Raw genomic sequence first — 25738 nt, 5'->3', positions numbered from 1 at the left:
GTTATTTTTAGAGATTTGAATGGCTCTGTGTAATAAACTTTGCTCTGTATGAGTGTAGACTTTTTTTGTTTATAAACTCAGTGGCCTTTTTGTTTCTAATAGCCTGAAATAAGGAGTTACAATGTCTTCAGACACAAGTCCTAAGTAGGTTCTATACTGAGGCAATTTTCAACATAACTAGATAGTGAATAGAGCCTCTCTGCTGGCCAAAATCAGAGGTGTTGAGTATTATCTTGCTCTATTAATTTTGGACAGAATGGCATTTTAAAAGGTTGTCCAGACTTTGAGATTCCTTTTCTAGATACATCTGTAGTGGTGGGAGACGGACTTTAGAGGGGAATGTCGTTTAATTTTATGTATTAACATGAATTTGTGATTTGCTCTGACTTAGTAAAATAATGGTTACATCTCCAGGCACTTAGCAATATCAAGAGTACTCGATTGTTTCTTTCTGTAAACTTTGCCCACTAAATTTGTAATACCTTATAAATCAATTTCAGCAAGTGAATTTTGAATCTGCACATTTTTTCAAAAGATTGAATCCAAATACACATTTTTTTTTGCTGACATGTCCAAAGAGTAACTAGGACATGCCCAAATTATAAACAGTTAATAACTGATTCAGTTTACAGAGCTGTATTACACAGTATGTACATGTAGTTTAACCTTGTAAAAATGTATATTGTAAAGCAATTTTCATATTTAAGATACTCAGAATTCAATTTTATGTACTTTAAGCCTTAGCTTTTGGGAAATTTGATTTTATAGTTTGCATGGCATTATGTGGTATTAAAAACTAAGTTTAGAAAATGAAGTCCATTTGTTCTAGTGCAATACCTCAAGCAGTGTAAACTGGTATTTGTAAAATCTCAGTATATCTTAACATCCCCTGTGACTTGTTTTACCTTCCCTATTAATAAAATATTTCACCCTGGCTAAATTTTAAATTATTGGTGACATTAGACACAACATGCTTTGCTAAATATATTGTAGCTTCAGGATGACAAATATCCTGATTTTATTAATGAATTGATTTAATAAAATACATGGCTAGTAAATCTGTTTAGTTGACTAGGCCTACTGCTTTTTCATTTTTAGCCTTTTCAGTTCATATTTGCTCTTCGGTTTTAATATCCTCAGGTGTTCTTTTGTGTCTCTACAGACGGTGTACTTGATCTATCCACTAAGAAAAGTCCATGTGCTGGCAGCACTTCCCTGAGCCACTCTCCAGGCTGCTCCAGTACTCAAGGGAACGGGTAAGGGAAAATACTTGTAGCCTTCCACAATTTTATATGAGTAATTTATCAAAGATTGATGCTTGTCGCCCTTGTACTTTTTAAAAATTAACCCTTCAAAGTAACAGTCTAAGATATGGGCCTTTTGTTAAATGCCTGTTAGTCCATCTATCAAGTAAAGGCACACTCTCTGTAATCTAGAAATGGCTAGGATAGACCAATTTTGTCAGTTTAGTACAAATAGGAAATAATCATGAATATGGCAAGAATATGTCTTTGGACTTTTAGTTGTTGAGTGTTTTGAAGTGTGAAATCCAATCTAAGTAATTCCAAAGTTAAGATGTAAAGGCACAATTATGTGTACTGAAGTTGTTGAATGAAAATTGGGCTCCACTATTTAACTTGGTATTGTGGGTGTGTGTGTGTGGGTGTGTTTTGTTGTTTTGGTTTTGTTTTGTTTGTTGATTTGAACTGCAATTTTAACTATGTAGCAGTTCAGCAAATGGAATTGTATGTATTTTTTGTTTTCTAATAGATGAGACTGGTTATAGATATTAGTGAATAACCACTTTGCTACCAGGAAATTATTACATGCTCAGTTTTGATAACTCTTAGCAGACCACCAGTTTTACGAGTAAGAATTGTATAATTCTTCCTATATGTGTATATAGTAACCATTTATAAAACTTAGAATATGATATTTAGAGACTAATTTGGGAAGGCATTTCAATGATACTGTGTTGTGACCAAAAATCAACTATATCTAGTTATGAAAAATAACTTCAGTAGTTTAAGTTTAAATAATACTTAGATTCATTTAACTTTTAGAATATCAACTTTGGAAAATTATTTTGTTTTTAAAGGAATAAATAGACAAAAATAGACTAACCTTTTCTGACTGAGTCTTAATTACTGTCAAATTGAAGAATTCCTTTTCTGACTTCTAAAAATATTTTTACTGAAATCCGTTTTTTCCTCTCCTTTTTCCACTCTAAAAATAACTATTAATTTAATCCATTTTACACAGTTTACTGATCTTTTTCTTAAGCTTTTCACTATGACTTATACTATATATGTCAGCATGATCCCAAATCATTGGGTTCCATTCTTATATCAAAAAACTTGAGAGGTGTAATTAAGGACACATGTAGGAGAAGCCCAAATGTGCTTTGCATAAAGGAATCTCTTGTTTAAGATTCACCTTAAACTTGGCTACCAGGTCCATTTGTTATATGGTTGAAGTTGTTGTGTTTATCCCTCTGAATAGAAAATGTTTTCTCTGTGGTTTTGTTTTATGGAAGACAAGATACACCAACAATACTGCCCATCTTTTAGTTGCATATTCAGTATTACCATTATTGTGTTACTTGCTAATGACAGCACAGAGTCCCTGTAGACTTATGGAGGACATTATTTCTGCAAACAAAGAAAAAGCTAGACTTTTGTACCTTGTTAATATAATCATTTCCCTTGGGCATGCTTTGCCAGTTGCTAGTCTTAATGTTGATAATCTTTCTATTGTGAAAATCAAAACCTTATGAATTAGCTTTGTGTAAGTAGTAGATATTTTAAACATAATTTGGAAGTTGTCCACTTAAAATTTCAAAATAGATGTTTGATAATTCGTGAAGTTTTTTTTTTTTAACCCAAGAAAACTGCTACAGAATTGTTTATATACCTCTGACAATAATTACCTTGAGTAGAATTTAAGGAACAAAGTTCTGGGGAAAATAAAGGGTAATTTCTTTTAAGCTTGGAATATTTCAAATGGAGAATCAGTGATACTCATGTATTGGCAGCTGATAGTGTTTTAAAATGAAGAAGTGTGTGGTAAGTTATAATACAGTGGGTTTTTTTGGTTTGTTTATTTTGTTGTTTGTTTTGAGGGAAGCTGTTAGCCATAAATATTTTTTTCCGAGCAAAATAAGGAATGCTGTTTGGAGTGGTTTGATTTTTGATAATGAACAACTTGTTTATGGGATAAATGAGCAACTGTTTATGGGGGTTTCATCAGTGTAAAGGGTTCCAATTTTATGCTTGGCTGTCATGATGTTGGATTTGTTGCATTAAAATAAAATGATTTGGCTTACTCTTTTATTACTGTACTTGTTTAGTGGTAACGTCACATTGGTAACACAATTCTGTGTAGATCTATGGAGACTGAAGATTACTTTGTAATTAATAATTAAGGTGCTATTTTCAGACAGTTGCGCGAAACTTTTTCTCCGAAAATTTGTGAACCCATCCAGAGACCAGCTGACAGGTTTATTTTTTTCTTTGCCCAAAATGCTCCTGTTTTTTTTTGTTTTGTTTTGTTGTTTTGTTTTTCTGTTTTTTTGATTTTCCGTTTTCTTTTTTTGTGAACAAGTTTTAAAACTAACTGCTGAGACCATTTTTTTTTTTAATTTTAGAGAAAAATAAATAAATAACACAAAGTGATGTTACCCAAGCAAGGCCTTCTAATAAAGGAGTGGTCCCCTCACCCATCCCTCCCTACCTGTGCAAGTCCTGCTCACATCAGTTTCCTTCCATCCAATTAGGCGACCTGGGAGACCCAGCCAGTACCGCCCAGACGGACTTCGGAGTGGTGATGGGGTACCTCCAAGAAGCTTACAAGATGGAACCAGGGAAGGTTTTGGACACTCCACATCACTCAAAGTTCCACTGGCTCGATCCCTGCAGATTAGTGAAGAACTACTGAGCAGAAACCAATTGTCCACAGCTGCCAGCCTTGGGCCATCTGGATTACAGAATCATGGACAACACTTAATATTATCCAGGGAAGCCTCTTGGGCAAAACCACATTATGAGTTCAACCTCGGCCGTATGAAATTCAGGGGAAATGGTGCACTCAGCAACATCAGTGACCTTCCTTTTCTTGCAGAAAACTCTGCCTTTCCAAAAATGGCACTTCAGGCAAAACAAGATGGAAAAAAGGATGTGAGCCATTCATCTCCTGTAGATTTAAAGATACCACAAGTTCGAGGGATGGACCTTTCTTGGGAATCTCGCACTGGTGATCAGTACAGCTATAGCTCTTTGGTAATGGGTTCACAAACGGAGAGCGCGCTTAGTAAAAAGTTAAGGGCTATTCTTCCAAAACAAAATAGGAAAAGCATGCTAGATGCTGGACCCGATTCTTGGGGCTCAGATGCTGAGCAGTCTACCTCTGGACAGCCATATCCCACATCGGATCAAGAAGGAGACTCTGGCTCCAAGCAGCCTCGGAAGAAAAGAGGGCGTTACAGACAGTACAACAGTGAGATACTGGAGGAAGCAATCTCAGTGGTTATGAGTGGAAAAATGAGTGTTTCCAAAGCTCAGAGTATTTATGGGATTCCCCACAGTACACTGGAGTACAAAGTAAAGGAGAGGCTGGGCACTTTGAAAAACCCTCCAAAGAAAAAGATGAAATTAATGAGGTCGGAGGGGCCAGATGTTTCTGTAAAGATTGAATTAGATCCCCAGGGAGAGGCAGCACAAAGTGCAAATGAATCAAAAAACGAGTAGGAATACTGTAGAGTGCCAATTACTATACAGAATGGGTGAGCACTACTGCATTGTTCAGCTATCATTGCTTGCACCTAACTTCATTTACTGTAACACTTGTTTCTTTGCAGATTTTGCATTGACTTGTGTACAGAGGTGAAAGGTGCATTCTGAATGTTGCGTATTTTTAAATTTCCTGTGCAGTGTGGCTCGGAATATTGTTTGGCCTTTTGCATGTTTCTCTACAAAAGAGAAGTGCGTTACCTCACAGAGAACAGATACATGGAAGTGGACTCCTTGCCTGTAGAGCCTACATGCTTTTCTTTCTTCTGTTTTATTTTTCTTAAGTTAATTTGCCTTTATTTAAAAAAAAGGGAGGGTAAAAAGCCCCCTTTTAGAAACCACCTTTGTCATATTGGGAGCTTTATCATTGCAAATTGGAAAGCCATCTTATAAAATTATTCACCACATTTTTTTTTCTTCTAAGATTCAACTACTTGAAGGATTAAACTAAAGAATAAACTCTAAGAAGAATGATAAACCCTTTGAACTCAAAAAATTTGATTATCCAATGATAAATAACCCTTTGGGTCAATTTACATTTTATCATTTTCTTCTAACTATTAAATTTACTTAATAATTTAGCAATCTATTTAGTGCTCACCCAGGGGGAAGGAAGTGGAAAGGGTACACACACTGCCTTCAAAAGAACTTCAGTTAATTACTTAGTAACACTACCTTTGCTGGAATTTCATTTGGGATTTTCTAAGGGTAGGATTTGGTCTCACCAACAAGTGAGGATATAGCCTTATCTCATGGAGGATGCGCTCCGTTCTTACTAGGAGCAGTCAGGGTACATTACATAAAACAATAGAGGATGCCTCATTTTAGCAAGCTAGGTTTCTTTGTATTCTTAAATCTCTTTACAGATTTGATCATGTTCTAACCAATGACTGCTATTGCAGCAACTGGTTTAAAATTTAAAATCTGCTTATTGGGACAGGAGAAATAGGGAAAGAAATTTGTATAAGTAGATGTGATACTGCAAAAGTGATATCTAGATTTTACAGCCTCATTATTTGTCCCATATATCCACATTAATGAAGGATCCCTACTTGTGGTGAGGAAGGAAAAAAAAAACCACCACAAGGTAACTTAGTGTGATTTAGGTTGCATATCAATCAGGAGTTAAACTCATTAGAGTTTCTTTTTTGTAGCTAATCTGAATGTTAGTACAAGAGTAGGGAGCTGGTTTTTTAGTTTTTATTTAATTTATTTGTTGGGTTTTTTCCTTTTCTTTTCTTTTCTTTTGGCATCCTGCAGAATAGCCCCTTCTTAACTCCTTCTGATATTTAACTGATTTTCATGGTTGTTTAGCACATAGTTCAGGACCTTTTAGATCATGTTTGTACAAGCACTCCTTGAAGAGAACATCGAGGCTTTTTTTGTGATGGGCTTTTAAAATTATAGTAATTAAGTTTGGAAAGTTTATTTTCTACAGCTTTTGCAAGAATTAACTGATAAAGCCCATGGAATTTTTTTTTGCATTCTGACCAAATTAAAATTACTATTTGTACAAAAATAGTCTACACCACGTACAACCTGTATTCTAATCTGCTGGGAGATACAGTCAGGCCCTCCTAGTTTTCTAAATGCTTAACCAAAAAAAAAAAAAAAAGTCTTTGGAGTTTTGGGGTAAAATAAAATCAAGCTTGGAGCCTTCGTAAACTTGAAGTTGATTCTTTCAGATGGATACTAACAATTAGACAAGTAGGTCAAAATATTCCCAAGGCATAAATTCTTGCCTTGAAATTTGGAGCAGTTAATTAAATTAGATTAAGGATTACCCCCACACTCCACCCCCCACCCCACAACCTGTGTGTTCAAAGGTTAGGCACACCATTGCTGTTATTAAAATATATGCACTGCTCATTCTTGACATAGCCTGGGCTTGGGTTCCTCTTCTAGTTTGGTTATTTTGGGTAGCATTTTTAATCAGTGAATGACTGAATCTGTTTCCTCTTAGCTTTCTGGTCTTCTCAATAGAAAAAGCAGTTTGGGTTCAGTAGCAGTATATGACTGCAAAATGTTCCAGCTTAGCTGGAGGTTGCAATAAAATTACATTATCAATCGTATGGTTTTCATCTGCAGTTGAAGGAAGTTGTACAAAGTTTGCTGAAAGCAAAGGGCTAAGCTTATGAAGGAATGCCTCCTTTGTCCCACACAAGAATTTGTCAGCACACAACTAATTGCAGCCATGGTGTGGTACCTTTTTGTATGATGTTTGGTATATTCAGTAACCCAAGATTGCTGCAAAAAGGTCCTCTGAGCAATTAATTCGTGCTTGCTTTTTTCCCCTTTCAGAAAGGCATTATTAAAGGCCCATTTCAAAATCTGGCCCTAAAAGTTCAACTTTTGTAGAGTTTTACTGTTCAGAGAAGTTTAATCCTATGTGCTAGTCTATATAAGTGATGTATGAGTTGAGTTATGTAAATTTTGTCATTGTAGTATACATGGAGTGATCATTTTACTAACATAAATATTTTCTATGTGTGTTTCAGTGGATGACAATCGAGCAGCAGAAGAATGGTGTGCCTACCCTTTAATGCTGCAGTTTAAATAAGAGAACTTGTATTGTGTCATTTCAGATTGTAGGCTGAGAGTTGTAAATAGTGAAAATTTGAGTACTGTTTTTGTTTTGGTTAGAAAGTGAATTTTAAAAACAAACCAAACTCTGAACTTTCTCAGATAAAAAGTCCTGAGACCTGAAGATTGTAATATTCATGTCTGTGAAGCTTTTAAACATTACACTTGAGATCAGTCATGACTTGATATTCAGGTAAACTTTCTTTTCCAAGAAGCTTTTGAATAAGCAAATTTCCTCCAAAGTCTCTTTCTTTTTTTTTTTTTTTTTTTTGAGTGTAGATTATTTTAAAGCACTAATTGCATTACATTGGTAACTGCAATATAAAATAGCCATTATTGTTTTGTGAAGCATGGTTGAAATTAGATAGTGGTCCCTTTTAAATTTCATGAGCCTCTCAAGAAAAAAAAAAAAACTAAAAAACAAAAAAAGCTGCTGAATATTTCAAAAGATATATATTTTACCTTATTGTAGGTTTTGTAAAGTTAGTTTGTAATATTCAGGTGCACTTTTATCGTTAAATTTTGTGTTCAGAGTTCCATTATACCATGTATTTCTCAGAGGTGGTGTATCACATGACTGGCTGCCAGTCCTGGTGCCGCAGTGATCCTTTAATATTTGATTTTTCTTTTGATTTACCACTATTCTGTATGGCACTTTCAGTGTAGATATTCTAGTTTGGGGACATCCTCATAAATGTGTAATAGAGATTGGTCTATTCGCATGCTTAATTTCTGCTAATCAGAGTTTTGTAACACCCAAACAACAGCTGACTATTTTTACAGTGTGGAAAAGTATAGTTCACAATTCTCTTTGTCACAAAAGCCTTTTTTCCTCATATTTTCCAGTAGGCAGATGATGACATTGTTCAAATTATATGACATTATTCAAACTAATAATAGGAAATAATGTATTTAAAATCAATTCTGGCATTTTTAAGAGAGAACATTGATATTATAGACTAGATGAAGCTGTGACTCTATAAAATCAAAACACTAAGTAATTCTGCAGAAGGCTATCTTGTCAGTATTTTTGTCATTAGCTTTCTCATTTCTGAAAGAGTATAGTCATCAAGCTTGACAGTAATGTAGTGTATTACTTTTTCAGTAGGCTTACACTTGACTCTGAACTATGTTTGTGATGAGCTAGATAACTTTTTTCTGTTCCCCAAATACCATGAAGGACAAGGTCTTTGTTTCAGGAAAAATAATTTATATTTGTGTGTATAATACTTTTTAATATTAAGTTTGTTGTTATTCTGAAGTGTAGGTGTTGCTCGATAAACCTTTGCTGCAGCAGATCATGAATATGAGTAAGGCTTTGTGTGATAGTAGGGGTCCTTATGTGAAGTTAATTACTGTTCAGTTCTGGTGAGCAAGATCAATAAGTGTGAAGTGTGTATTAGCTTTATTTGGTACTCTTTTACTTTTCAATATTGAAGTGCTTTTGGAACTCTGGTTATCTACTATAAACCAATACCTCAACCAATTGGAATTTCCATTCCCCAGCATTTTACCTGAGCTATAATATGAGCTATATAGGATCAGATAGTAAAATAATAAGGCACAATGAGAAGTTTAGTTCGCAATTTTCTGGAGAGAGTTCTAAATTAGATTTAAAATGACTACCTATAAAGGCTCATATCCTAACTACCTTTTGTCATTAGGCAGAACATAGCAACCGTTGGGCTGCTTGTGAGCTCTGTGTTCTCCCCCTACCCTGAGTAAGCACATGGTGCAGGGCCTTTGTGATTCTCGTACATTCTTACATTTTATTGCCCCCTAATAGTGAAGCTTGGATTCAGTTAGTTGTTTTTATAAACAAATTAGTGAGTCTTAACTCAGTGTCAAAACCTGAAAATTATTTGGAGTCATTACAGCGGATATCTAACAGTTCAATGTCATTTTATTTCATAGCTATTATCCCTGCAGATTTAATTTTAAAACCACTCATTTTTGCTTTTGTAGTTCTTCTTTCCATCCTTAAATGCTAAAGGTCATTTTCATATGAACCACCCTTTTCTATATATTCAGGTTACTGTCATTGGTAATGGAATAAGGCAATAGACTTAATTGCCCACTTATTTTATAGGAGACATTTTAAATTATATGTTAGATTTTGGCCTTCATGGAGATATCAGAGATGGTTTTCCTTGTTACATTTTCATTAGAATTAGGTCTTCATTGATGATATTGTCAGGCCAGTGTTATTAAAAATTTGATGGCTTTAGCCAAACAGCCCACTTAGGAGACTATTAAAATACATAGGGATTTTTTAAATCTAATTGCTTTCAAAATCTACTGAAAAGGAAAAAGTATAATTGTGGTACAAGGAATGCAGACCTCCAAACTCTTTCTTCTTAGTTTTTGTATTCATTCTATCATTGAGACTTGAGTAGGATTTGTTAACATGGTGACTGAAAGGAAAAGGGAGGGAATTCTTTGCATAACCTCTGTCTCTTATTCCCAAATAATCTTGCCTTTTAAAGAAGCAGACATTAGCTCTGTAGTGTAACACTGTAGCTGTGTGCCCTAAGTGTTACGAAGGAAATTGGGTTTGGGGTGGGAAGAATGGTGGGAAACTAAAGATTCTGTCCTAAAATACTAAAAACTAGTTGCAGGATAGGTAAAGTTGGGCCATCTTCATTTGATAGAAAAATATTTTAGATTGTTGGAAAATGAGAATCAAGGCTAATTAAAATTAAAATGAAAATCAAGGCTAATTAATATTGATTTGACAAAGAAAACATGAGTTAATTCTGCAACTATTTGGGGGATAATTTTAAGGTTTCCAGTTCATTTAGAGCTGTATCAGTAAAAGCTGAAAAGCAAGCACTTTTAGTTAATCATAGATTTATTGGATGTAGCAAATACTGTAATCATAATATTTAACCTTTATTTTTGAATGTGGAAATGAACTCTTTACCCTGTCTTGAACTGTTATTGAACATGTTCAGGATGATCTTTTCAACACTGGAAATGACCCTACACACATACCAAAAAAATCTAAATCAGTCAGACATATTTGAAGATCCATACCTCTTAGACTTTTTAGATTTGTCTTGGGAAAGAATTTATGAACCTATAACCAGTATTAGTGCAGTCTTGGGTTCCTTGTTCTGCATAATTGCACCCTTTCTCAGGTATATCCTGAAAACAAATTTTAAAATAATCTCTTTAGAGATTAGATTCTCAGTGGATAGTGTGTAAGGGGACTGGGGGTGGGGGGGGGGTAGTTGGACACTGACACAGTAGAGCAGGGATTTTTAACAGTCAGTAGCCAAATAGAATTTCAATCTAGAATATTTTTGCCCCATCAGAATGGGTGAAACAACTCCTATTTAAGTTTGGGAAATGCACGGTGCTACACTCCTAAAACTCTTTTCTTTCATTCAGCTGACTTTTTTTCCTGCTTGGTGGAAGGGTATACGGTAAATAGGAAAGCACTTGTCTGAAATGTTTAAAGTACTAGAAAAGGGATAATTCAGCACTTTTTCTGTTACAACACTAAAGTCTTAATTTATCTTCAGAGTCTTAGGTACTGTAAGTTTTAGGGTGATTATTTAAAAATATAACAACATAACTACATAATATGGGGTCAGGTCACATTTGTATAAATCTTGTCTTATAAAAAAACATTTTATACCTTTCAAGCAATTCCAAATGATTGCCTAATTTTCCCCGTTTCATTAAGCGTTTTAGGCTTAAGAATTTGGAGTTTGAGAGGAGGTGAGGGGAAAATTCCCCAAAATGAAAAATTGTGTCAGACCGTTTTAGAAAAATAAATCACTAGAAAATTGGGTAGGGATTCTCTCTCCCTTTAATTCTTCAGGGAATGAGCAGTATTTAGAATCTGGCTGAAATTCAAGCCTTTTTACTGTGTAAATTTTTAATATTAATTCACTGACATGCTTTTTACATCAGAGGACTGAAAATGGATCTTAATGTTTTTAAGTTGTGAAAGGGTATATTTCTAAAATGAGGGGGATAATTAACTAGGTTAGTATACCAGCATTAGTAAGTTTAAGGAATTTTAGTATGTAATAGCAAAGTGTTTGATTAAAAGTTTAATCCTATATTACTAGTTGAAATTAGTAACATTCTGATCTAGAAAAGATATAGTCATTGGATATTGATATGCTGTGCTGTCAGAAAACCAGACTAAGATAGAAACCTTTATCTGACTCCCACATGTTGTTTGTTCTGATGGGATGTATACTTTACAGCAGCTTATTGCTGCTGTGAGAAGAAATGTATAGAATATACATTTGGAGTGTTTGCATATAATTCTTTATAACCTCCACTTTAAATTGTCAGACATTGGTATTTTATCAGTCCACACTGTTAAATAAAACTAATGTTCTTAGGAATCCAACTTGTACACACTGTTTAAAACCCTCAGGGACAGTTTACACACTATTCTCACTCAATTCAGGTACTTTGATGCTATTCTTAAACCTAACAGTGACTTGTATTTTTCTGTTTTGCTTTTATTTCGTCGTGCTGGTAGCACATCCTTGATGAATGTCAACTTAAAAACTCAGTTCAGGTATCCAGGTATAACTCAGCCAAACAGATTTTAAAGCTGCATATAACTCTCCAGCACACGGTGCCTCACACTCTTATAGTGGCATTCTATATATTCAGTTATTACTATGAGCAGATAATATGGGGGTTCCTGTTAACAGTATATTTAAAAAAACAAAATGCGCATAAATGTATAGCCAGCATGCACACACACATACCCCCCCACACACACACAAGGTTAAACTATATATTTTTAAATGCCACTAATAGCCAGCACAATTAAACAACATTCCTTGCTGCTTCTGTAAACTGTCACAGATGCAGTTCCTCTTTGATGTGGCTCTTGCTTCTTCACCATGACTACTACTAAATTCAAGCACTCACTGGTCCTTGGGTGTCTGACCTCTACATTCTAGTTTATGCAATGTTTTTAGAGAATTCTGTGCACTGGCCACTGTGATGGAACCATTTGGGCCAGGAGTGCTTTGTGTTTATTAGTAGTGATTCTGCCAAAGTTGGTGTTGTAACATGAGTATGTAAAATGTCAAAAATACTAGCAGAGGTCTAGGTCTGCATGTCAGCAGATGATTTTGTCAGAATAATTGGTAGACTTGAAGTTGTTCTCAGTGACAAGTTTCTTGTGATGTAAAGTTCTAATTCCAGTATCTTAGCACTTTGCATCTTTAATATTAAGACTTGTCTACAAGAGGTCTTTATTCTTAAAAAACTCCTTTTGTTTTCTGCAGTAATATCTGTGGCTAACAAAATAGAATATTCCTCTGCTTTAATATTTGATATCTTACATATAAAAGGAATTTTATTTTATATAAAACCCACAACTTTTGAAGATATATGGAAATGGCATTTTTCAAATTTGTAGAAGTTCAAGTGTCATGCAACAAAACAGGAACCCCCTTTACTCTTATGGACCTCATTTCAATATACTGTTTACAGTTTGACGGAATTGTATAATTTAATATTTCTCTTGTACTGTAGTTTATATTTATTTACAGATTTTTTTTTGTACTGTGTGATTTGAACTTTTTGTTCCTTGCTATGATCAATGTTTAGTAGAGCACTTATGATCACAAATTAAGTTTTTTGGTTTGATTGCACTACATTAAATTTTAAATGCAGTTCTGATTTTTGACTGGACTAAAATAAGCTGTGTCTTAATGTATGTGATGAGTACTTAAAATTTTAATCCATGTGGTCCCCTTTTTTTTGCATTGTATGTCAAAAGCGCTAGTTCTTTCGTGCATGTGTAAAATTTAATGGTTTCATTGTATTATTTGACCATGACATTTTGGAGAAACATTCCCAGCTGTAATGTTGTGTATGGTAGTTCTCACTGGATGCTAGACTTTTCAAAACCACTATTCTTCTAATAAATTTTGTTGTGAAAAACTGTTTTAAAAGCTTGGTTTCTACTTCTAAGATTTTAATGCTTTAAAAAAAGGGGGTAAGAATTAGAAATGTTCTGTAAATGAAGATGGTAATAATCATAGTTAATTTTTTATGATAAATTCCTTACAGAAGAAATCTCTTAGATAACTGTAAATTCCTACTATAAAATTGTGCTTTAGTATTCAGATGGAGCATTGCTGTGGAACTCAATACTTTTACTAGGTTGATACTCCCCTTGGACTACATTAATTTTCTCCATTGATTAATTTACTAAGCAGCTAAACAAAGTATATTGATATTTTCATAACACCTTCTGGCTGGACTTAGTTTTCCATAATTTTCTTAGCATAAACCTTTATGCTTGGGTTGCTTGCCAAAAAGAATGATTTACTAATTTTTGTTTGCTCTTTTCTTAAGGCATTGAGTATAAAAGCAACATTGTCAGTCAATTAAGGTTATTATAGTAGTTCTGATTCTTGGGAGGATGCTGACAGGAAAATAAAGAACAGCATAATGAAATGGCGGTATAGTGTGTCTTGCTCAACATTTATATTGTGGTTTTTAGAAACTAGTTGTATAACAAAGTTTTATATTATAAAGTAATTCTTTTGTAAAGTGGTTAATAAAAGTCAAAATTATAGTAATAAAGATTAAAAGTGATATAAGCACAATATTTCAAAAACCTGCTTTGTCAAACTCGTGATGTAATTACACATAGACTGGTTGAAGTGATTTCCAATCATTCCTAATGATTTTTTAATACATTTTTTTGTTATGAAATTTAACGTATATCTGTAACAGCGATAACTTTCAAAGTATGATTTAACAAGTATTGAAAGAGCGAATTTCAAAGAATGTTACAGGTTACAGTTCACCTATTCACTTACTGCTTTATTGTAAAATATAACATATACAGAAAGGTGATAATTTTCAAATACAATTTAATGAGTAGCTATAGAGCAAATTTCAAAGACTATTATAGGTTACAGTTCCACAATTTCAGTATTTTCCTTATTGTGAAATAAAAAATATACAGAAAGATAACTTTTAAAGTACAATTTAATGAGTGGCTATAGAGCAAATTTCAAAGAATGTTATGGTTACAGTTCCACCATTTGAGTTATTTCCTTCTAGCTATTCTAATACCCTAACTTCTAAAAATATATATATTTATATAAAGATTCAGTATTCGTAATCCTTTATTAAATCCTATCTTGTCTTTGTTGCCACCCCTTCCTCTCCTTTAATCACCTTCTCTATCTTCAGGGGTGTTTAGGCAGTGACCACCTAAACTTATTCATATTAAAAATGGGTGTTGACACCTAATGATATTTTATATTCAAAGATGATGCTAATTTTGGCAGATTTTGGTAGTTGGTCTAGCTTATCTTTTAATTCTTTTTGTCTCTGATGTACTGATTATCTGACTGTTTCTGCCTTTTAGTCTGATGTTTATAAAATCCAATTTTTTGTTGTTACTACATGCTCATTCGCTGTCTTCATTTGTTCCCCATATTCAGTTATGCGACATGTTTATAAAATGTTTTTCTGGAAACCTAATTATTACATTTTTGTAAATTTCAAAGCCATTACTACTTGGTGTCTTGTCATTATCTATTCTAAACTGGTGACCAGATCAGAGTAGTAGGATTATAATCTAACATCTCATAAGTGAATCTATTTTAGTGATTCTATCTTTAAGTTGGTATGTAGTGGTATTTAGCTCTTCAATTGTTATGATCCTATTAAAAGAAAGAACTTCATCCTTTTAAACCAGAAATTTCTTCTCTGATTCTGTTGATGCTTTGAAATTAATTCAGGGACTTCTGTGCTTTAACAAGGTATAGGAATTGGGGAAATTGAGAAGGGAAATGGAGTTAAGTGAAATGGAATGGAAAAAATGGAAAACGGTATCACTTTCTGTAAATTTCTCATCAGACACTTGTATTCAAATGTAAAAACACATACCCAAGTCATATAATGTTAGGTTTTGTAGTTGAAATGACCGAACAATTCTTTTTTTAAAAAAAATGGAAAGTATTTAAGTAACAGAAAACTATTTTTGTATTTTGAGTGTCTACTTTATTATTACTTGCTTCCAAAAGGTTTTTAAGCATTTTAATGTAAAGTTTTATTTTTCATATGCAATGTACTTGTAAGTTGGGCTTTTTTTTCCTGGGGAGTATGGTCCTATATCACATTAGGTATTTACATTTGAAGAGGACAGGCTTGTTTTCAACAATTATTGGAAAAGAAATATTCCCCAAACAAAACTTTGTTTAAAAGGTTGATGAGTATATAATTAATAGTTGAAGCCATGATTTAATTATTCTTAAACTAGAATTTGGAAAATAAGCAAAAAATGTATCAATTCAGAAGTGTTAAACCCTGTGTTACAAGAATGGAGATTTTATTAGACATGTACTTTTTGGTGACTAGGTTTTTTTTGTTTTGTTTTTAAATTCAGTTTCACTGAGATACATTCACACACCACGCAGTCATACAAAGCATACATTTAATTGTTCACAGTACCACCACATAGCTGTGCGTCCATCACCAAAATTAATCTCCAAACATTTTCATTACCACACACACAAAAATAATAAGAATAAAAATCGAAGTGAAAAAGAACAGTTAAAGTAAAAAAGAACACTGGGTGCCTTTTTTTTTTTGCCCCCATTCCTCCACTCATCCATCCACACTGGACAAAGGGGAGCGCAGTGGTGACTAGTAGATTTAAAATGTTAATTTTACTCTTTGCCAACTTGATTTTATCCAGCAGTATGGATAAGTGAAAGTGATTGTTTTATACTTTCTCTTCCAATTTAGTGTACTAGAAAGATCTCTTGTTTTCTTCATCTGTAAAATGAAAGTACTAGACTGAATGCCTTTTTGACCTCATTTTAACTCTGAATCTATTAAAATTAATTTCATATTAAATGTGAGACAGATACACAAATTATAGCTGTTCGAAAGTTGGGAAATACAGTGCCCCTTTACTGAATAATGGGAATTGGTCTTAAACCTTAGGTCTCACCTTTGCATCATAGCATTTTGTTAAAAAAAGTTGCTTTGGAAAAAAAAATGAAAAGTAGCTCTGGGTGTCTTTAGATGCCTTTTATTTAAACGAAGTCCATTTTAAGTTTTAAGTCCATTTTAAGTTTTTATGATGAATTATATATAAATGTGGTTATACGTTTGAAAAAAAATAGCTTGAGCCGTCACTTTTTATTCTGACTAATTTAAGGTATATTATTCACAGTTTCTATTTCTGTTGTGTGCAGGCTCGTTCTAACATGAATGTTAGCACAACATGTCCTGGGGATTATCTAAAATAATCATTCTAAATCAGAATCAACATTTTAACAATTCAGATTCCCAGGTCCTATACTGGATTCATTGGACAAGATTCTAGTAGATACAAGAACAAGGCTGGGATATCTAACATGTTTTCAAAAAGTTCCAAAGGAAGCTTTGATGATTCACTGATCAAGCACTATTGCTCCTATTCTCATCTTTCATTTTTCAGATGAAAAACATGGAACTTTGGGAGTTTGAAGCTTGTCCCTCCTCATATAGTGAGTTGCCTGTAATGCTCATGATTCCCAATCATTGTACTTGCCTCTATACCAGTTTCCATTCTGACTCAGCCTAGAGTTAGCATGATTTTACCTACTAGTAATTTTCTTTCTGATTCAGTTTTAACTAGTTAAATCTCAACTAGTTTGACTCTTGAATAAACTTACATTGCTTTTTAGGAAGAGAATATCAAAATATCTCTTGGATCATCAATAAGTATATTGGTTATCTACTATGTCTACCATAAATTCGGTTACATTTGGTACCAAATGGGAATAAGACCATTTAGGGCCTCCTTGAATTTATCATCTAGTCAGCTATATGAAACATTTACACAAGTTACAGAACTACGTGATACTACGTTATGTTATGAAATCACTTCTAGAAAATTAGATTCAATGCATAGAAAACTTCAGTGTTAAACAGAAATCATTATTACAGTCGATTTCTCGTTATCCACAGTAGTTATGTTCTGTGAAGTCGCCGTGAACACTGAATTAGTGAATACTGAACCATTTGTTCTGGGGAAATTTGGGGTAGGTTCCTGCAAGCATGAGAACTGAAACAAAGTAGATTGTTGCCTTGTCCAACCTGAGCTGAGAACATGCGTATCGGGTGACTCATTATTTGCTGCTCTATGCATGTCCACGAGTGACCACAAAAGCACCAGGAGCATTGATTTTGGAGCTACAAAATAAATTTTTGTGAGTAGGCAAATTCACAAATACTTGTGAAGAGCAAGGATTGACTGCACTTGATGACTTTGGGAATGCACTCATAAAGGAGGTGAATCTTGAAGAATGGGTAAGAGAGGAGAGGAGAGAAATATATATAGTTTGATAGACAAAATTTGATAGATTTGGTTTAAATTCCCAGCCTTTCTACTTCCTTGCTATGTGACTTTGGACAAGCTACTAATCCTTTCTGAGCTTCAATTTTCTTACCTGTAAAGGGGGCTTAATACAGTACCTAGCTTACAGATTTGCTGTGAGGCATAAATGAGATTCTTTATGTAAAGTATTTAGCACAATACCAGGCTCTTCGCAAATGCTCAATAAATTAAAGTTAGGAGTGAAAACACTTGACAGTGGTTAATTTTGTGTGAGAAATAGGGAGACAGTGAGGAAATCAGATTTAAAGTTTTGGGAGGAAACAAGGTTGATAGTGATGAGAACTTTGAAAGTGAGACAGATGTGTTTTTATTAGACTGAGGCATTGGGTAGCCAATTTTGTTTTTAACTCTTCAGTCAAGGGCATAAAAATGATGGAAATAGAATTGAAACCTGGAATGCTGCTTTTCTGCATTTTTTGTTCTGTTTCAGGGGAATATTATTGAACTATTAATCATTCTTTGTTACTTTTCAAAAATTAAAATGGCATAGTTTGGAAAGTAGAAGATGTTTAAAATTTAAAATGTTAAAGTTACATGGAATTTAACTTGCTTCATTTCCATTGTATACAGAGGTTTTTGTATTTTTTTTATGGTTGAAATTTTACATGCTTTGAATCTATTTTTTTTTCTTGGTGGTGGTAGAGTTTGAAAATATAAGAGTTAAATTTTCGTGCATGTTTGTGTGCATGTGTGTGTTTCATCATCAAAACTTTTCATCTTTCAAAGAGAGTATTTTAGGATTCTTCTGCCTATTCAATGTAATTTTCATTATACTCTTATCAAGTGAGGATTCTGTGCTTTTCAACCTGTCAGAGCAGATCATCAGTAACACAGTTTAGAGGTGTTCATTCTAATGTTTATTAAATTTACGTGAGGCATATTTGACAGGGAGGCCAGACAGTGGAACTTTGACTAGGTAGAGATGAATTAAGAAGAAAGTAACCCGGCTAGTGATTGTCATGAGACACTAGGGATTGGTGAGTCCGTGTCGACAAGATATTTCAAACTGGAAAACCTAATAGTGCAAACAAATTGCAACCTATTAGTATGTTATAAAATCAATATAGTGGGTCCCAACCAGTATTTTTAAAAGAAAGAAAAAGAAATAGAGTGTGTAGTACATAGTAAGGATAAACACTTTTTCATTGAAACTTGTGTGTCGTCATATACACATATACATACAAATTGGAATATGTGTAATGGGTTACTTCGTAAATCAAAATTATTTCTTGTTCTGGGTAGTAGTCAAAAACTCTACTGGCTTTTGAAAACCAATGGGTAACCATGCCTTTTCATCCTGAGCTTTTGGGTACCTTGGAGAGCTCATTAGTAACCTGTGTGCTTTCAATTGTGAGCCCACACACTTAATTTCTGACCTTCGAAATTTCCTTCTTTCCTTTCTGAGTAGATGTCAAAATGTTTCCTCTGCCCTTTTCATGCCTTGAAAAATGCCTTAGGAAAATTATTTTCACTTTATAGTAATTTATTTGGTTAGTCCATTAGTCACTCACTTAATGTCTGCAGTGAGCTGAGCCCCAAGCTTTAGGCACTGAATCTACCAAAATAAGTAAAAAGTTCCTGACCTACAGGAGGTCACAATTCGGTGGAGGAGAAAGCCGTGCCAATTGTTACCATGCAGCATAAGTGCTATTTAATAAAAGAAACAAACTACTGGAGTAGAGTAAGAAATACCTAACCCAGTCTCCAGGGAGAAGGTGTTAAGGAGGATGGAAGCATAAGCATTCATGAATTATCAGAGGGGTAAGTTTTATTCAAAAAAGTGACAAGATCAGATTTGGGCTTTAGGAAGATGACAGTTCTGGATAATGTGAAGCAGTCTAAAATGAGAAGCTGGTGACAAGAATACTTAAAATATAGTATTCTTCAAGGGAGTCAGTTTGTAGTTAAACTGGATAGTGTATTGGAAGCAAGGGAAGTGTTGGAGCTAGCAATAAGGATTCAGGTAGAGTATATAAATATCTAAATGTAAGTAGAATATCTAAACAAGATGTAATATCTATATAATATGGTCTTAAATATGTATAGAGAGAGAGTTACATTTTGTCTTCTAATATTCCTGAGTGAAAGAACTTGCATACTCAGTTGATTCTACATAGTTCACCCCTATACCAGTGTATCTCTAGCAGTAGTCTTAGGTGTTTCCAGAGAGGAGTAGGATGGGAGATGATTATAAAGGAATATTAATTCCTGGATCACTCCAGAGAGAATGGTAGATATAAAAATACTTTACTTATCCCTAAACTTGGTATTTTAAAAATTATATGTATATCTTCTCTTTACCTCATCTAATAACATTCATGAGGTGAACAAGTAAAAAAAGAACATTAAATCCTGTAAAAAGTACCTTAAATCCTTTTTTAATGTTTCACATTTTACAAAGTGGTCTGAGTCCCTTAAATAATTACAGCTGTTACTTAAGAGTGCTATTGTATCAATTTTAAGTGACTGACTATATGACAATAAAAGTAAACTTTGTCACTTTTAGGTATTATACCACAAATTTTTATGGTCCTAAACTTACAGCTTCAAGAAAAGAGATGAAGAACCTAAAGAGAAATATGAGAAAAGTTAGGATATAGAAGATCCTTAAAAATTACAGAAAAATTCAGGACACTATCAAATATCCACTTAATGAGATCCATAATCTGCTAATCTTCCTCTTTTACCCAAAAAGAAACTATTTGTCAAAAGTATACCGTTGTTTTTTTTCAGAGGAAAAGAACATTTGTCTGCTGAGATTTATCGTGAACTATTAAATGCCCTTTTGTTTTGTTTTTGTTCCTAACTCCCCAGACTTCCCTTGCGCCCCCAAGGTGGTAGCATGTGTTTTTGTTTGAGGGTTTTTTTAATGACCAAAGAAATACATGCCCATTGTAATGGGAATCTTTTCCTGAATCTGACTCCTCTCAGTACCACCCTAGGGAAACTATGCACAATATAGGAAGAGCTTTCTCCAGTGCTAGGCCTCTGTTGAGCTTCTCAAAGAAAAAAAAAATGTTACTTTCCTCTCACTCCTCCTTTAAAGGAGTATTATGATGAAATAATTGTGATATGTGTATTTTTTCTCACTTGGGAAATGAGCACCTTTGCATTCTGTTCAGGCAGTGCAATTTTTCTAGACCATCATTGCCCCAGTCATTTCAATAGGGAATTGAGGGGCAATTTCCCCGCAAAGAATGACATAGATTTTAATCTCTGTACCAGACAAAATACAAAAACAAAAAAAGAAATAGATCAGTCTCACTGACTTGTCATGAGCACTTGCGTAATACTGCCCTTCTAAAATAGCAATTATGCCTTTACTATCCAAATCTCACTTTAATCTGGTTAAGGTTTCACTAACTCAGGCTCGTTTTCACTTCATGTCAAAAGAGATTTGTCTTCTTTTTCTGAGTCTCTGTATTTTTGCCTATTCTATTTCAAAGTGTTTTGTAAGCATTGTTAGTTATAATACTAATTATATTAATAATTTAGGTTTGTGTTCCCACCAAACCAGTATTTAGTTTTATCACTTAGGGATATTTCTTCCCTAAGAACTGTCTTCCAGGAGCTATCAGTTTTTTTAGATGTATGTCATCCAGTCCAAAACCTCATGTCGTTCACACTCTGAACCATCCTTCCTCCTTTTTAAAAAAATTAACACAAAATATATTTGATTTTGCATAGTCTTACTTGGGATGATAGATTTAGAAACAAAAATCAACTTGGTGGGAGAAAAAAAAACTTTCAGCAGTAGATAGTTTGGTAGAAGTGTCTGTTTTGTGAGACCATTGCATCCCTGGAGAGGAGACGGAGGCATTGGACTGTTGTGCTTCGTGGCCCCTTGCTCTGACTTCTGCTCACCAAGTAATTTTCTGATTATATTTTGGCTTCCTGTGTACATTTGCCTGTCAGGTGAAAGTATATTAGCTTGAATGTGAGAATTTCCTTAATCATTATATTTCTTATTGTAATTTAATAAATTTAATGACCTGATTAAAGTAAAAAAAAAAAACAGCAGTTATGTTAACTACAATGCACAGTCTTAAACTGCTTTTACTGATTTTAGGACATTTAGTAACATTGTCTTATCCGGGATAGTAAAGACGTGGAAAATCTAGCAAACCATAGCTTCATGCCCAGTATGCTCCCTCTGAAACACCTTCCCTCTCCCCCAACTCAGATTCAATTCATACGTTATGAATCTTTGTTCTGCCCTGGTGTAGTGAACTAGATTACAAACACAGGAAACTTAGAAAGCTATTACAAAGGGATTGCATGCCTTTTGTTTTAGAGCAATAGTTCTTAACTATTTTTCCACTTGAGCACACCTGAACAAGATCCTATGCTGCCATCAGTAACGATGGCTCACAGTGAGACAGGGACTCTTGCAGGGTAAAGAGATACATTGTGGACTTCACTCCCCACCCCCCACTTACACACATCCCACCCCCCATGATTCTGGTCTCTAAGGAGAGATAATTTTCCTCAACCTCCAGTCTTGAGAATTGCTTTCTTAGATGATTGGGATTTCAAACACCTGGAAATCAGGTGTTAAACCACCTGATTTTTAGAAGTCACTTTCTGTTCTATGATTTTATGAACTTTATTTCTCTCTTTGCTTTTTCACCCTTGCCTATCCTTTTACTGTTTCTCCCAGTTCAGTTGCATAGACAGAAAACTTGGTTGTTCAGTGAGTTAGAGGTACAACTTATACGTAGCTTTCTAGAGAGTGGGAAAAAAATCTCTCTCCATACCTCATGCACACCTTCTCCACTATATAGACACAGTTTTGTCATAGTCCTTGGGATATCCAGGTATGGAGGATACAAAGACCTGAAATAGCCAGAGGCAGGTGCATTTCCCAGTGTACAGCAAAGGACTTGTGAACAAACTTACCCAGGCCCTGAAAATTCTTTAATTTTCTCTGCTTAACTGAGCAAAAGTGATGAATTAGGTAACATAATTTCAGATTATTGCCTGGCAAAAGAATACAGCTCTTACTGCCTTGCAGGGAGGCTAGGGATTTTTTTTAATTTGTATTTAAAGAGAAGAATCAAGCCAAATTAATTTACAGCTCTCTACTATAGTGTCTTGAGCATTGATTCTAACTTTCTCTCCTCTTCTGTTTTCCTGGGATTGCCTTTTTTCTGCTGCTAAGATTAGCATCCATCCAAACATCATTCACTATCTTGATCCATCTTTTCTTCAGTCGAGAAGAATGTGCTTTGATTATCAGTGACACTGCATTTGCCCATCAAAGAGTCGTATTGGTAGTTAGAAAGCAAGTATTAGAGAGAATACCTGAATCCATCACTCTCAAAATCTCAATTTTTAAACTTGTCACTTCAGCTTTCTGCCACAACTGTTCTCTATAAGATCTGTCTTTTATCCTACAATAACATAAGCAGTGACCATCCACTGTTTACACCTCAGGAATTTAAGTATTGCAGTATTGACTAAGTATGTGAGTTCACCTGTCTACCCTCTGATTTAGAAAAAACATCATTGAGTAAATCATTAAAGATAGGGTTGTGAAACAACCCATCATTCTTAAACTGTGCTTTCAAAGTTTTTATGAATAGTATCTTATCCTTTTACCACACCCTTAAGAATTAGACATTGAGCTAGTGGTAGAAAGACAAAGTTAATTAACTGGCCAAGGTCATGCAGACCATTTCTCACCAAGGAGATAAACTTAAAGCTAATCCAGGTAGTTGGAAATCAGGTTTCCCTCTTCTACTGCCCTTTCTTCTATCCCTATAGTCTTATTGCTTTTTAGTGGTGGTGTTCAAGTATTTCTGATTGGTAAATAATTCACGTAACTATTACATAGAGTCCTCTTGTTTATCGGAAGAAACATGAAATCAAACAAGTGCTTTCAAAATCTGTGATGAATTCCTGTTACTGTAAAGATCTTATTTAGTCAGATGTGAAGGACTAGGATATCATACTATAATATGATAATAATATGATATAGACTATAACCACTGAACCAAAACATAGTCCTTCCCTGTAGATCAAGTTGAGTAAATGGTCTGCAGGACAGACAAGTTCTTTTCTTTGGTCTCCCTACATACTGCCTAAGAATATTCTGAATTAGAGCAAATGCTATATTGAGACCCTGTTAAAGATCTAGGACTATGGAAAAATTAAATAGCTAGGATCAAAGGTAAAAACTAGCTGTTGAAACTTAGGCAAAACTGGTTAACTGGCTAAGACCTGTTTTTTTGCTTTTGTTTTTTAACATAAAAAAAGTAATAGAATTAAACTTAAGGAAGTTGAGAATAATTTTTAAAATATTCAGGTAATATGTCATAGAAATTCATCTAAACTACTGAGAAAATTTCTAGAGAAAAATCAAGGTAGGAAACGATAATTTAGAAGCACAGTCAAAAGTGATTTTATTACTGTAGTTGTAAAGTTAGCTATTATGACAAGGCCATTTTGTGACACCTGGACAAAGGTTAGTATTAATGTAAAAACTGTCATATCCAAGTACAGCTACTCATGGGCTCCTGCCTGTGTGTCTAGTTGCCTGTCAGACATCTCAGGTTCAGAATCTCATAAACACCTCAACTTAATACGCACAGAACTCAACAGATACATACACACCCCAGCAACCACTGCCCTCAGATTTGCTGCCAGTGTTCCTGTCTCAGTAAAAAGTGCTGTCCAGGAAGAAAACCCAGAAGGCATCCTTGATGCCTCCCTTTCTTTCCCTTCTTTTTTGCTAGGAGAAAACACTAAAACATGAAATGTGGTCCCTACCCACACTCAAGTAACTTACTTCTGCTTGGGAAGCTAAGACAAATTAGGTCAGTAGAAGATTCAAATTACAGATAAAGGCCCCATGTAATTGCTCTATGAAATACGCAAATGACTGAGACTAAGGAATTCAGGAAAGGGAACAGTCACTGCAGGTAGGGATAGTTTTTTTTTTTTTTTGGGGGGGGTAGTTTTGATCTGGCCAATGGAAAAACCTTCGGCTGTCTAAGCAAGTTGCCTTTAGGCTTTGTTGAATCTAGTATCACCTTCACTGTCCAGGTTGAGCTCTTAGAGTTTGTGGATGTTTATAAGAAGTTTATTGAATATCTAGAAAGATGTCATGAGTTGGGCTTGAGTGAAGATATATTAACCTTGCATTATGGTAAACTTTATGGTTTACAACGTGTGTATGTGTGTTTTGTAAGGGGGCAGCCCCCTTTACAGCTGCACCCCATTACTCAGGACAAGGGGCTCTCCACCCCAGTCCTGATACACTGTGATTTTATATCTATTTCCTTAACTTAAAGGCTAGGATCAGGAATTTGACTTGTCATTCCACTTTTCAGTGTGTCTGAAATATGAGGTTATTGATCTGTATTACTCCACGCTTCGGGAAAGGGATAGAAGGATTCCTGCATCATTGTTCGCGGTATTATTAAGTCCAGGCTGGTCATGTTGAGAAACGATGTTAAAACTATAAATTCTCATAAGTACTTCTAAACCAAGTTTCGTCATATAGTGTGTCTGAATTTTTTCAGTGTTGTAAACTTGTAAACCAATGATTGTTTTATAGGAATACTCAGCCTAAAACAAAAGTATATGTTGACCAGCCAGAGTTAATAGTGTAGCCAAAATTTATTTTTAATGATTTCTCTTCTCTGTAAGATAAAGATTATTTCTAAATGGCCACTTAAGTATAAAAAAATTTATTTTTAATGATTTCTCTTCTCTATAAGATAAAGATTATTTCTAAATGGCCACTTAAGTATAAAGGATATTGTCACTGAAAATTAAGACTATAACTGGACTGGCCTTGTATTTTAAGTAAATACTCCTTATTTATTGAATAAATTTATTGGATCTGTGGGCAGACTTATAAGCAGTTTTGACCAGAATGCCCACTCTGTCTACAATATGAATAATAACATCTGGTAATTTTCATAATGTGAAATTGTGTTTTTTGGAAAATGACCATACT

The 25738-nt window shown here is 34.3% G+C and overlaps 1 protein-coding gene across 9 annotated transcripts in view; it reads left to right on the top strand.

The window, feature by feature from the left end:
* LCOR (ligand dependent nuclear receptor corepressor) overlaps positions 1-25738 on the top strand; it is a 166465-nt gene that overhangs the window by 126094 nt on the left and 14633 nt on the right. For 7 of the 9 annotated variants that reach the window (XM_037805289.1, XM_037805284.1, XM_037805287.1 and 4 more), the window contains one exon: positions 1163-1256. In XM_037805289.1, the coding sequence (XP_037661217.1) occupies positions 1163-1256 (94 nt within the window). Of the gene's footprint in view, positions 1-1162; positions 1257-3775; positions 6442-7285; positions 10577-25738 lie in introns of those variants that run through there. The other 2 variants (XM_037805292.1, XM_037805291.1) reach the window with 2 other exon arrangements.

The sequence above is a fragment of the Choloepus didactylus genome, chromosome 15 (genome assembly GCF_015220235.1).
Source record: "Choloepus didactylus isolate mChoDid1 chromosome 15, mChoDid1.pri, whole genome shotgun sequence".
NCBI classification, from domain to species: Eukaryota; Metazoa; Chordata; class Mammalia; order Pilosa; family Megalonychidae; genus Choloepus; species Choloepus didactylus.
Note: the sequence above shows the minus strand (reverse complement) of the source record. Positions and strands in the feature narration are given on the sequence as shown.